Raw genomic sequence first — 12,623 nt, forward strand, 5'->3', positions numbered from 1 at the left:
GATCTTTTGTCTCTCCACTCCGTACCCCCCTGAATTGTTTGCATTTATTCACTGTCCCATCAGCTCTCCATTCCTGCTCTCATTTCTTAAGAGGCTTGAATCTGGTCTCTAGGGCATCAGTGGACAGCGCTGGCTGTGCCTGCTCAGGTGGTGCTGAGGACAGTGCCGTCCCCGCGGGGTGACGGGGGCTGGCGGAGCCGTGTGCCGCAGGCGGTGAGCTGCTCCCGGGCTGCTTCCGACTGCTCTTCCTCACGTGCTGCCAGCGCAGGTAGAGAGATGGAGGTTGCTGCTGGTTTGTTCTCTGTGGATGATAACCTGGGATGAACCTGCCACAGCGACCTTTCTGTTCAAGCTGAATTCAATTGTCGATGCCTCCAGAGCATTTTCCCGGTGCCCTCTTGCCACCAACCCCCGGCCCCACCTAAGCACAATTTTTCCATGGTCTGTTTTACCAGACTTTAAACGCTCTGACGTGCTCATCATGCTTTGCTTTAAATCATCTGAAGAAAAGTAGCCAGGTCCTCGCTTTTGTCCTAAGCAATGTCGTTTGTCCCTAAGCTGTCATCTGCCTAAGGAAACTGAGAAGGGCCCATCTCTCCAAACATTTCTGCTAAAAACATCTAGTCTTTTCCTTTCCTGAAGCAAGCAGGACACCTGCTTGTTCAGACACCTCCACTGTCTCAGAAGGTGCCTTGCTGAGACAACCACACTGTCTCAGAAACGCTGCAGCTTTTTCCTGCTGTTCCTGAGCCTTTCACTGGCAAACAGGCACAGATCTTGGTGGCGACGTGAGTGTTTCTGTGATGTTCAGGTCCGTTTCCCACTGCCGCGGGCTATGCCAGGGCCACTGTTTCAGGCTGTCACTGGGAGGCTTCCCTCGCCTCCCCCCTCGCTGTTCCTCGGCTGCCCCGGGCGCTGCACAGCCCTCTCTGCTTGGCTGCCTCTTTCAGCTGCACCAGGAGGTTGGAGAATCTCCTTGCCTGGCCCGGCTCTGTGTGGTCAGAGGGTGACTGAGAGCAGAGAACAGACCCGACAGCCAAATGACCAGGCAAAATCTGTTAGTTCTTTGCATTCATAAAGAGCAGGGGCTCACCCTGTTAACTGCCTTTTTTTTTTTTTTTTGTCCAGATCCATTTTATGGAGTTAATTCATTTCCACCTTGTTTTTCTGATACAGAGAAAGCAGGTTTTGATCCAAATCTTGCCTGCTGCCCTTCCTTTTGAAATCTGCAGCTGTGCAGAGAGGGGCCCAACACACATCCCACGCAGTGTGTTTTCCCTGCCTCCCGAGCACGGGGTGCGCGTCCCCGGCGGGTGTACCTCCGCGGGCTCTGGCCATGGCCCGAGTGCCAGGGGTTGCTAGCAAGGCTGTGGGATGTCAGTCCATGCCCTCCACATCATGGGTATGTTTTGAAACCTGCTGAAGCTGTCTTTGCAGGCATGCCCTAGGTAATCCCATTCCTGAATTTACCAAGCCCTCTGCAGACACCAGACTGATGCCGATGTTTCATCCTGTGACTTGATGGAGACATCCTTCTGGCTGAAGGTGCCACTGGAGCCTCTGCCAGAGTCTTTCAGCTTTGCTGGTTAGGAAACCTCCTTCCTTGCCAGCATGGTCATTGCACTTCTTTTATTTTTTTTTTTTTCTTCCAATTTAAATACTGTATTCCCTACTGAGAGGTGCTCTTTGTCCAGAGGAGCTTGTTTTCTAAAGAGATGTCGCAGACAGTGGTTGGGAGAAATTCACTGTGGTGCTCTGGATCTGTAACTGGGCGTTGGGAGCTGCAGAGCCATTGTGTGCTGGGGGAGAGCACTCAGGGACTTCTTGCCCCTGGTTCTTTGACTTTTGATCCCTGCCTGCCTTGTTCTGCAGCGCTGGTATCCCAGGTGGAAGCCCTGAAAGAAGAAAACGACAGTCTGCGCTGGCAGCTGGATGCCTACCGGAACGAGGTGGAGCTGCTGAAGCAGGAGCAGGGCAAAGCGAGCAGGGATGAAGACACGACCAAGGAGCAGCAGATGAAGCTTCTGCAGCAGGCTCTGCAGGGGATGCAGAAGGTGGGCCCGGGCTTTTCTATAGCTGTGGCCTTGCTACAAAGGCAAAGAGGCTGTGATGTGGAGCAGGAACATGAAAAGGCATTTTTGTTTTTTCAGTGGGATCAAAACTGGCAAATGGGAGCAACTTACTGTCACTTCCAGTGTTGCCAAAAAAACCCCAAACAACCCAACACTCAAAAAAGTGATTTTTGATCAGTATGAACTGATGGAAACAATCCATAGTTTATGGATTCCTTGTGTGCTCTTTGCTTGACCGCACTGTGACTTCTGAAGTATTGAGTCTACACTTACCCCCTCCGTAACCCTGCGAGATCCTGGGTACCAGCGTGAGCAGGGAAGTGGCAAATCCCAAGCTTGCATTGCTTTTTTCGTATGCTAATAGGCAGAGACATTTCTAAGGTACACTGTAGAAGAGATTTCTTCTTGTTGTATACTTAACCTCTTAGTTGTTCTGAATATGATCTGTCTGGTCTTCATGGAAAAACCCTTTTCATTTTATATTCTTTAAATAGTAGGAGGTGAAGGGCAGGTTAAGAACTGAGTTCATCTCTTCTCTTCCAGCATCTTTTGAAAGTACAAGATGAATACAAAAAGAGAGAAGCTGAGCTAGAAAAAGTGAGAGAAGACAAACTAAAAATAGAAACGTTATTAGAAAACCTGAAGGAGCAGGTACGTGCCATTCCGGTGCTTCCTTATTCTCAGTAGCAAATGCAGCCCTTGGATTTCAGGGTCCCCCATGAGCGCAGTGAAAGGCCTCTGTCCTTCTGTGCTCTTGTGGAAGGTGCCTTGCCCTGGCTCAGGAGCAAGCTTGTCTTTGGAAAGCTGGAACAAATTACCTGCCAAATTGGAGGACGCATATAAGTAATGAACTTGCTGGTTGCTTCATGTACCGGTGAGACAATCTACATGAGCAACTGTATAAATAAAAGATTAACTTTCATTTCATAGTATGCAGTGGTGTTGCAGCTGAAAGGTGTTTTTCTGCAACCTGAGCTTTAAAAGATACGAAAAAAGGGTCTCAATTATCAAACATTGACTTTCAGATTTGGATTTTAGGGACGTGTTTTGATCTGACCTCTGTAAAACTTTATTGGAAGTTTTTGTCAGTGTTCCAATGTTCTTATGCTTGCTGGATTTATTCTAAACATAAATACATACTGTTTCTTCTCGGGTGTGATCCACTCTGTCTTTTGATTGTGGACCCATGTTTGAGTCTAAACCTGCTTGGTCCTCTCCTCCGTAGCACAGACACAATTTTACAGGATAGACCAGAAGCATTAAGCAGCATTTCTCACTGAGGACCACAGAGCCATATGCTACGCCTTGTCTCAGATTTTCAAGCTGTAGCCCCACCTTTTCGTGCCGTGAGCTGGGAAGATAATAAATGTCTTTCTAGTAACCAACAGTGTCTTTGTATCCCAGTAATCTTTAGTGCAGGAGCTTCAGTGCCTGATATCAAAGAACAGAAATAACAGATTATAATCAGTAATCTTTCCTTTTCTTTATGTACACATAGCAAAGCATAGCAGACGAAGAGGACAAGGAGAGAGATGCAATTGATTGTCAAGGGAATGTAAGTCTAAGGGTTTCTTTTTTGCTACTTTAGTCAGAATGTCTTACTGAGGGAAGCAATGATACCTCATTGTAAAATGAGCAATTTTTCAAAGTTTGGTTTGTTGTGAAGTATATAAGCATGATACATACAGACTGTCTTTATGTACAAAATAATCAAATTATCCACTGCTATCAGCTTCTGGCTGGAAGAACAGTGTAGGTATTTGCAACACTGTGCTGTAGAAATGGGCTTTGGTGTGCAGGATAATTTGCACCGTTATTTGAACTGGCCTTCAAAAATATCTGCTGGGTCTCCAAGAGGAAGCAGGCAGTGCGTTTCCAGTGTAACGCTACTGACTGAGCCGCCCTCCCTGTGTCAGCAGGAGGCTAGCTCTCTTTCCACAGTGCAGGCCTTTGCTTTCTCCTCTGGAAGCAAATCCCAGCTTGCTTTGGCCAGGGCTGCACAGTTTCAGTCCCGTGTGGTGGAGAATTACACTGGTGTAAGAAGCTATGCAAACCCAAGGGACCATTTAATTCTGTCTTTGTTACTGGCCCGAGTCCACTTCACTAGTGATTGGAGGCTATTTCCAGTTACAGCTGTCTGCAGCTCTCAGACCACTGGAATTCCACATAAAACGTAAGAATGAAAGAAAGTCTTGCTTTCAGTGCACCCACCGAGTCTTTGCATCACTGGCAGTCTTGTGTTTACTTCGAGGATAATAAATTATGCAGAATTCTGGTTGAATTCAGTGCCACAAACTCAAGTCAAGGGCAGTCTGATCCTAAACCCTTTGCAGCCATTGAGCACTTGGTTAATCATATTGCCTCAGTTTAGGCATCTGAAAAATAAACATCTGCATCTGAATTAGGCACTGCAAGGCTTTCTAGTCTGTTTTTTCTTTTATTCTTGAAAACAAGGTCCTTCTAAAGCAGATATCAAACCAGTGAACAGGGCTGACAAAGTGTGTGTTGTAGCATCTTGCTGAACTTCACGGGCTTTTAATCTAACTTGATAATTCAGACACAGCAGCATGAACGTAGCTGTGCTTTGTTGGAAGCATTTCACAAAATAAACAGTAGATACAGCAATGCGATGGATACAGTGACTCACAAACAGGAAAACAAAAATACAGGCTCTGAGTCTGACCAAGCTGCTGCTTGATGTGTAGGAGTGCCTGCTGTGCTGCTGGCGCGTGGAATGGGCTCGGTGTTTTTTTTTGCAGGAGAGCAGCACATCGAGAGTTTGTGCATGCAGCCAGGAGAAGGAGTGTCCAGTTGAGAAGACGTTGAGCCATAGTCCTGTGAAATCTGAACGAGAAGTTCTGCTAGTGGGTAAGTTCTTCTGGTGGGCTTGGTGATGACGCTGGAGACCTGAACTGAGTGGGACTTCCTTCAAGGTGGCCTCACAGCTCCCCCTGGCCACCTCTTCTTCCTTTGGTTATGCCGGTGGAGGTGGGAGCCCTGGAGCCAAGGAAGGTCTCGAGCTTTGATGGGGTCAGGGTTTCACCTTGTGCATTGCTCGTGGAAATCTTGTGCACCCTTCAGTCAAAACCACAGAGGCGTGAAGCGGGCTTGTGCGCAGTGAATGTCCAGGTCAGCACGTCCTGGAGCACAAGCTGCTCCTCGGGGAGGCAGCAGTGGAGGTGGGAGGTTACAGAGGAGGGTCTGTCTTCATTCGGTTAGAGCCTGATCGACCTTACAGGCTCCAAGACTTCCATTAGCTTGAGTGTTGCAGCGCCTCACGGTGCGGGTGACATCTGTGGGCCCGCACAGCAGTAGCTCAGACGTGGTGTGCTGTGGACCCCGAGCAGACACACTCTTCCAGCTTCAGAAGCTTTAGCTGGTGAGGGAGGAAGGGTGGAGAAAGGTGGCAGGGAGAGAAGGCCGGGCTCGATGGGATGGCAAATGTTGCCAGCATTTTCAAGTGATGCTCGCGAAGGGATTGGTGACCTCTGATTTACAGCGTGGGCATATCTGCTGCCCTTTTTATTGCCTTTCCCCTTGCCTATTCCTAGTGATACTGAAAAATGACCTAACCTGGCATGCTATGACTTTTCAGCCCAAAACACTGGGTAGTTGGGGATTTTTCTGGAGCACTTTAAAGGAGGAACAGAAGTCCTTGTCTTGCTGGGACAAGGCATTTTTAGTTCATTGTCCCTCAGCCAAGTTCTCCTTAGCCACCCCTCTACATCTGATGTGAGAACAGCAGTAAATCACTTACTGTTGTCCAGAGGGATCTGTGTGTGCCAGGTCGTGGGCTGGTTTCTGCATTGATAGAGAAGGGAGTCAGGGGAAAACCAAAGGCGCAGCCTTTTTCTGCAGATGATGGTCAGAAATGCAAGTCAGTCTTTCTGATAAACAGTCCTGGCCATGAGCTGGAAAGGAGTCTCTTTGTGACAAGGTGCAAGCTTGGGTTGCTCTTTTTAACCGAGTGCTGCAAAACCGTTGGGATGGGCCACGCACGCCACTGCTGCTCTCCCCCTTTGCCTTCTGGTTTTTCCTGCCCCTTGACCTTTAGAAGGTACGGCTGGAGGAGAGCTCCGCTTTCCCTCTCCTGGGGCCTTGCATCCCCACGGGTATGACAATCTCAGTGTGGTTCACCACTGGGCACGTTACCAGTGCTTGGGAAGGAGTGAGGGTGGTGGGGTCTGTTGTAAGCACTAACCAGCTGCGTTGGTGAGCTGTTATTGCCGCTGCAGCCTTCGAGCCAAGCCTCACTGTACTTAAAACCAAAACCACCCGGTTAGACCCCTCTGTGCTGTGCCAGTAGTAACAGAGAGCTGGTGTTCTCAGCTGGCGGTTGTCTCGCGAGAGTGATGTTTGTGGTGTTCCTTTCCCCAGGAATAATTTCAACGTTTCTTCACGTGCACCCCTTTGGAGCAAGCATAGAGTACATCTGTTCCTACCTGCAGCGTCTGGACAGCAAAGTAGGTGCATGAACACTCGGAGTTCCCCGAGCCAGGCTGGGTGGTGGTTGTGCCCCGAGTGCGTTGGGTCTGTGTGGCTGGCGAAGAGCTTCACTCCCTCCCTGGGAACGGCGCGGGGGTTGGACAGTGAGAACTGGTGTCTGTTAACTGGGATAATTTGCTGGAAGAGGACAAGGGAAGGGCTGAACCTCCTTAGAATCACAGAAGGGTTTGGGTCGGGCGGGACCTCTAAAGGTCACTTAGTGCACCCCCCTGCCTTGGGCAGGACATCTTTCACTCGATCAGGTTGCTCAAAGCCCCCCCGGCGTCTGGCTTAGCCCTTCCACAGCTTGATGTCAACGTAAATACAGAGTTGAAAGTGATGTTCTTACTGCAGATAGATGTTCATGCATAATCCTGCTCGTAACTCAGGAAAACCCTTTGACCGTAACTGTATGTTGCAGCAGGGAATTCCGTCTTTAAAATCTCCAACTAAAATGTATTTTTGTTTCTTCTGTTTAAGTTTGCTGCCTTTGTTTCCTTTGTCCTTGTGACCTCTAAGGAAAAGAGCAAACAACCCGCCTCTTGCATACTGTTTATTACCGTATAACATCTGCTATGCCGCTGTTTGTATATGTTCTCTCAAAACTCAGCAGTCAAATTGTTTTTGTGTCTCCGAGCAAAGCTTTCCCATATTTCTGATCTTGTAGCCCTTCACTGAGGCTTTTCTGCCTCTGTTTTGATACTGGCAGTGGAGTCATTTTTAGGAGGGTGCTGTGCAAGGGCCTTGTACTACAAAAGCATAAGCACTGAATCAGAGTCCCCGCTGACGGGGGTCTGTGCTGGTCGGAGGGGCCGAGTCCTGGGTGCAGGGGTCAAGGAGGGCAATAACGAGAGCAGCGCTCACGCCTTTTCCTCTGTACAAGGAGCTGCTGTTCCCTGCAGTGTTCCTGCCTATCGCTGGCTTCGGGCTCCTTTTCAGCATCGGGGAGGGACTGTGCAAAGGCTTTTGAGTGTTCCAGGAAAATCCATCTCGCTCCTCCGCTCTCCCACCCTGGGGTTGTCTGCCTCAAAGTGCCCCAGGAACAGGAGATTTACCAGCATAGGAATCCTCTCTTGGGATTGGAACTTTTCCAGCTGCTTTTGGTTGTAGTTTATAATTTTCCCTACCCTTAAGAAAGCGCGGCTTGCTGGCCTGTTTTCCAGGCTCACTCCAGCCCTTTAAAGATGTAACTTATCTTCTCATTCTAGTTCTGAATTTGTCTATGAGGCAAACAGCTGCCTTTATTTTTCTTCGGAGCTCTTAAAGAAATGCCACCATATCATTCATCTGGCTCCTGGCACTTCCTCTTTGGGATCTGCACTCTAGAAAAGGGCTACTGGAAGTTTCTACAGGAAGCTTAGCAGAAAAGCCCCGTGAAAAGCGTCCTTTGGCCTCTGCAGCAGCATCGGTCTTTTTATTGTTCGCTGACACTCAGGTGAACGCAGCAGCCTGCTGACTTGCACGGGTGCCTGCTCCCCCGAAAGGAGGCCTTCCCCTTTTGTTCTTCAGGTTACCTCTTGGCTCTTTTTGTCTCCCTCTTGGTTCCTGCAGGAGCTGGGTATTAGCTGGGGGTGTTGCTTTTAACACCTAGCGACTCTCTGGGCTTTTTTTTTTTTTTGATTTGCTGAACTTCAATGGTATCTGGTAAATGCCAGAGCAGTCAGATTTACGGGCCTGCCCGGCCACGTCTGGCTGACTTTTGATGCAGACTGTGTAGCTGGTGTGTGACGGGGTGAAGGTGCTGGCGGGTACGTGTCCTGCTGCACCACCGGGGCCGCAGGTTCAGCTCCTGCAGGGCACGGCCTGGGGAAAACGCCTGACAGCAGCACAACCCCCGCTGTCCCGAGATCTTTACCATGAGGATTTGGACAGGCCGTTTAGGGAAGGCCTGGGTGTACTTCAGCAATTAAATGGGTTTCAGCCTGAACATCATCAGTCGTTACAGGCCGCCCGTAACCAAAAGCGTCGTCGTTCCAGTGACGTTTTCCTTCTGTTTTCGCAGATTTGCACCGCGGAAGTGGAAGTTCTCATGACTCGACTCCAGAACACGTTCAGGCAGGAGCTGAGTGGGGTTGGGGCCAGCCTGGAGAAAAGGTGGAAGTTTTGTGGCTTTGATGGACTGAAAATGACTTGAGCTTTGACTTAATGCTGAAAACAACAGCAGGATGCGTACGCCAGGAAAACCTGGGATGCCTCTTACCTCTGTTCATGACGATTATCTTGCACGTGTCACAGACTCGGGTGGGATAATATGTAAGTGATACCGTAAGTCCAGAGCAGCACTGGAAGAAACTTCAATTTCTGTAGCTTCTTTGATCAGTTATTTGTTAACAGGCAAGTGCTGTTCAATATATTTTGTGAAAAAAGTTCATGTCTGATATTTTTAAGCACCGCGTGTTGACTGTGTGTTGCCAGTGTTGTGTGTGTTCTGTGTGCCCAAATCTCTCATTCTGTACCTTCTTTTTACTGGTAGGAACAACCATAGACTGTCCTCTGAAGCAACAAGAGAGGCATTTTTCTGGTTTGTAGAACCACCAAAAGAGGGGGTGGAAGACTTTTTTTTAGACATCTCTATGGTTAAAACCTGATGTATGTTTAAACAGAAGATTTAGATGGCTCGGAGTTCTCTGAGCCAAACGGTTGGTTCTTTTTCCCTGCTTTTTTCTTTACTAATGGTTTACCAGTTAAGCTAAGATGAAGGCAGTGTCTCTAGGAGCTGAGTGTGATTCTGGCAGTGCCACTGGCAATCTGTACATTGCAGAGTCAGACTGTAAATAATTTTTTACAAGGGAAGGGTATTTAATCTTCTGTTGATCTGGGTGGAGCAGAGAGCCTACATCAGATCTCTATTTTAGTAATAGCTTACCACCACGTTTCTCCATCCCCTTTGCTCTGGAGACTGAGCTTCTGGAAGTGCTACAAGCAGCGCAGAGCCTGCTCCTGAATCTTCCCACAGGCTGTTCCTCACGTTCTCAGCACAGCCTGGAGCCGACGGAAGGACCTCGCTCGCGCGCTGTCCCTCAAACATCGGCGTGCCACCCCCAGGCTTATCTCTAGGGAGCCTGGTTTTATCCTTTCTCCCTTCAAATCCAGTTCCAAGCTCTTTCCGTGAGCCCTGCCAGCTCCCGCGCAAAGATCCTTTTCCCGCTTTGGGGCAGGCGGGGCCCGTCTGTCACCAGCAGCCCTGGTGTTGTGTAGACCAACCTACGATCAAAAAACCCGAAGTTCTGCCGCTGACACCAGGCTCGGAGCCAGGTGTTGATCTGCTGGGGCTTCCTCTTTCTCCCCTCATCCTCCCCCGCAGCTGGGAGGATGGAGGAGAACAAACACTGCTCGTGCTCCTGATCCCTTAACCGGCCGTCCCAAGGCCCCGAAGTCTCTCTTGATTGCCCTGGGAATTCTTGCTGCAACTCCATCGCTGCCTACCTGAAAAATCAAGAACGGGGGTTGATCCGAGGGCCGTACCAGGGCGGGAAGTTTTCTCTTCACGTCTTTAACCCGGCTCCGAGGGAGGCAGCAGACTTCCCTAAGAAGTGGGTCTGGCCTGTTGGGCCACCAGAAGGGAGCGTCCTGTGACAGTGACCCGCCTTTTCTTCTTCTTTAAGGGACCGGTTTTGATGCAGGGTGGAGGCCAACTCAATCTTGGCGACTTCCAACCTTGATGAACCGTTGTCCCGGTCATCGCTGGGTTCTACTCACAGAGCCCTGGATCTATTATGCCCCGGCACCTGTGGGGTGGTCACGGGGGGAAACCGGGCAGGAACTTGTCACCGTTGCCCCCGTCCCACCGCGTTCAGCCGGGTGGAGAGAGGACGGGGTAGTCCGTGCTGAGCAGGAGACCTCTCCTTCGGAAAAAGGCTCCAGAGGCGTGGGCGGTTTTAGAGCCCGGGGGCAGGCGTGGCCGGAGCAGAGGGGCGTCGGGAAGGGCACGGCCGCCACGCCGCACGCCGAGGAGCTCCGGGATGAGCGGGGCGCGGCGGCTGGGGCGGCCCGGGAGCGGGGAAGCCGCCGCGGCGGCGGGACGGGAGCCGGGGTCGGGCCCGGGAGCCGTCCCGCGGGAGCTGCTGCGGCTGGCGGAGCGCCCGGGGCCGGGGCCGTCCGGCGGTTTGGCGGTGGGCCGGGCGGGTTGTGCTGGGGGGGGCGGCGGGGCTGGGACCCGGGGGCCTGCTGCCGCCCTGCTCCGGGCCCTGCCGGGGGCACTGAGGCCTCCCTGGAACCTCGTGTGCTCTTTGCCGCCAGGAGAAAGCCGTTCTGCAGATGTTTGGGACGGGGCTGCCCGCGCTCCTCGCTCCGAAGGTTTTTGCCACACTGGAGGCAGATGAGACCCCTTCTAAAGAAACGTTCTGTATCGTTGCGTCGCTGCAGGCGAACGTTGTATTTTTAAAGGAATAAACATTTTTTTTTTTTATGGGCAAATCTTGGCCCTGCTGCTTTCTTTTTTCTCACCTAGCTTCCGTTGCCTGCTGCGGGAGAGGAGGTGCTCCATCCCAAGTCCTCTGCCAACACGGGGCTTCGCTGTCCCCGTAGTAAGTTTTAGGAGCGTTCAAAACTACCGGGCCAGTGAGCGACCAGTGGCAAACGGCTCCGAAACCCTCCCCGCTTCCTCCCCAGCCTCTTTACTCGACGGGCAGTGAATGCAAGGTCCGTGACCTCCTTCCTCCTCCGAAAGCGGACGGCGTTTGCTGATCACAGCAGTGTCTGGGGCGGACGTCTGGTGCCGCGACACCGGTTTGTACTTGGTGACGGAGGTGGGCCACGAGGCGATGCGCGGGGCGGGGAAGGGGAGCGCGGCAGCCTCCGCCTGCAAAGGGCGTTCCCGTGCAACGGCTGCACGTTGCGGGGGAAGCCACGAGCCTGGCTGCGGCCTCGGCCTGCGGCTGCTCTGGGGAGGGAGGCAAATCGGCTGGTGGCAGCCGGCGTCTGCTGGATCGGACGCGGGGCCACGGCGGGACTGGGCAGACGCGGGGCAGCGCGGCTCTGCCCGGGGGACGGGCTCTTGCAGCCCAGTCGCCGCCGCGCCGCGGCCCGGGAGCCCGGCTGCGGTCCCCGAGGCGCTCGCGGGCGCCTTAACGGGCGAGGAGGCGCCAGTTTTGGGTCTTAACACACACACACACACACGCGTGTGTTTTGCTGGTTGCTGTGGATTCGTAAGGCTCTCTGGGGTCCCTAACCCCACTGCCTACAGCGTGGTTTACGTCCGTCCCGTCGGGGCTGGGAGCTCCCCGAGGGCCGAGCTCTGCAGGGGACCCCGGTGCCCGGCCCTGCCCGCCCTGGAGCCGCGGTGGTTGAGAAGATGCTGAGACGGAGCGGTTGAAGGTGAAAACCATCCCCCTGGCCCTCATGGACCAGCACCCAGGCAGCAAATTTCCCTCTCAGGTTTCATCTGCCAGGACGGCCGATGCTTCGGTGGCTGCCCTGGTTACTGACAGATGAGAGTGGGGAGGGCACGGGGACGGATTGAGCAACGATCGATCCCCTGCCAGGGCGCGGACGCTGTCGTGGGAAGTGCTGTTCCTTCCCATGGAACCCTGCCCTCTCTCTCTCTCTCTCTCTCTCTCCACCCGAAGTTTCTGGCTCTCGTTTCTTTTGGCAGAAAATTCACGTTCTCATCACCCCTCTCCTCCCCTCGGCCACGGTCGGCTGCAGCGGCTCCTCTCCGTCACTGCTCCGCTTCTCCTCCCGCCGGCAGGCAGGGGACGTTCCCCCACCCGCTCTGCCAGATGCTGCTTCGAAAACCAGCGTCTCGGAGGGAGCCCAGGCTGCCGCCGGTCCTGCTGCGAGAAGGAAACCAGGAAGGTAAACGCCAGCCCTTCATTCCAGCTGGGAAGAGAGTAACTTTGCTGCGGAAAATGAGGAACTGCAGCTCGTTGGGAATAGAAGGGGCAGCTGAGCTTTTCCCATGAGATTTTCCTTAAATAAGCCCTAGCCCTAAAAATAAGCCGAGAAAGTCATTGCAGGGAGGAAGCGCTCCGTTAACGCTCCCAGTGAAAGGCATTTTATTTCTGTTTTTGAATTAATAAGATTCCTTCTCCAGCGTCCCCCCCTCTGAAGGAGGATTGGTGATGT

At 52.2% G+C, this 12,623-nt stretch overlaps 1 protein-coding gene across 5 annotated transcripts in view; it reads left to right on the top strand.

The window, feature by feature from the left end:
- Window positions 1-10,663, top strand: part of ENOX2 (ecto-NOX disulfide-thiol exchanger 2) — a 48,682-nt gene extending 38,019 nt beyond the window's left edge. For all 5 annotated transcript variants that reach the window (XM_042807210.1, XM_042807208.1, XM_042807209.1 and 2 more), the window contains 6 exons: window positions 1,873-2,054; window positions 2,616-2,723; window positions 3,571-3,627; window positions 4,832-4,940; window positions 6,450-6,535; window positions 8,560-10,663. In XM_042807210.1, the coding sequence (XP_042663144.1) occupies window positions 1,873-2,054; window positions 2,616-2,723; window positions 3,571-3,627; window positions 4,832-4,940; window positions 6,450-6,535; window positions 8,560-8,691 (674 nt within the window). In that variant the 3' untranslated portion in view covers window positions 8,692-10,663. The remainder of the gene's footprint in view (window positions 1-1,872; window positions 2,055-2,615; window positions 2,724-3,570; window positions 3,628-4,831; window positions 4,941-6,449; window positions 6,536-8,559) is intronic.
- Window positions 10,664-12,623: the final 1,960 nt, after the last annotated feature.

This window comes from Tyto alba, unplaced genomic scaffold (genome assembly GCF_018691265.1).
Source record: "Tyto alba isolate M040663 unplaced genomic scaffold, T.alba_DEE_v4.0 Super-Scaffold_5, whole genome shotgun sequence".
NCBI lineage: Eukaryota > Metazoa > Chordata > Aves > Strigiformes > Tytonidae > Tyto > Tyto alba.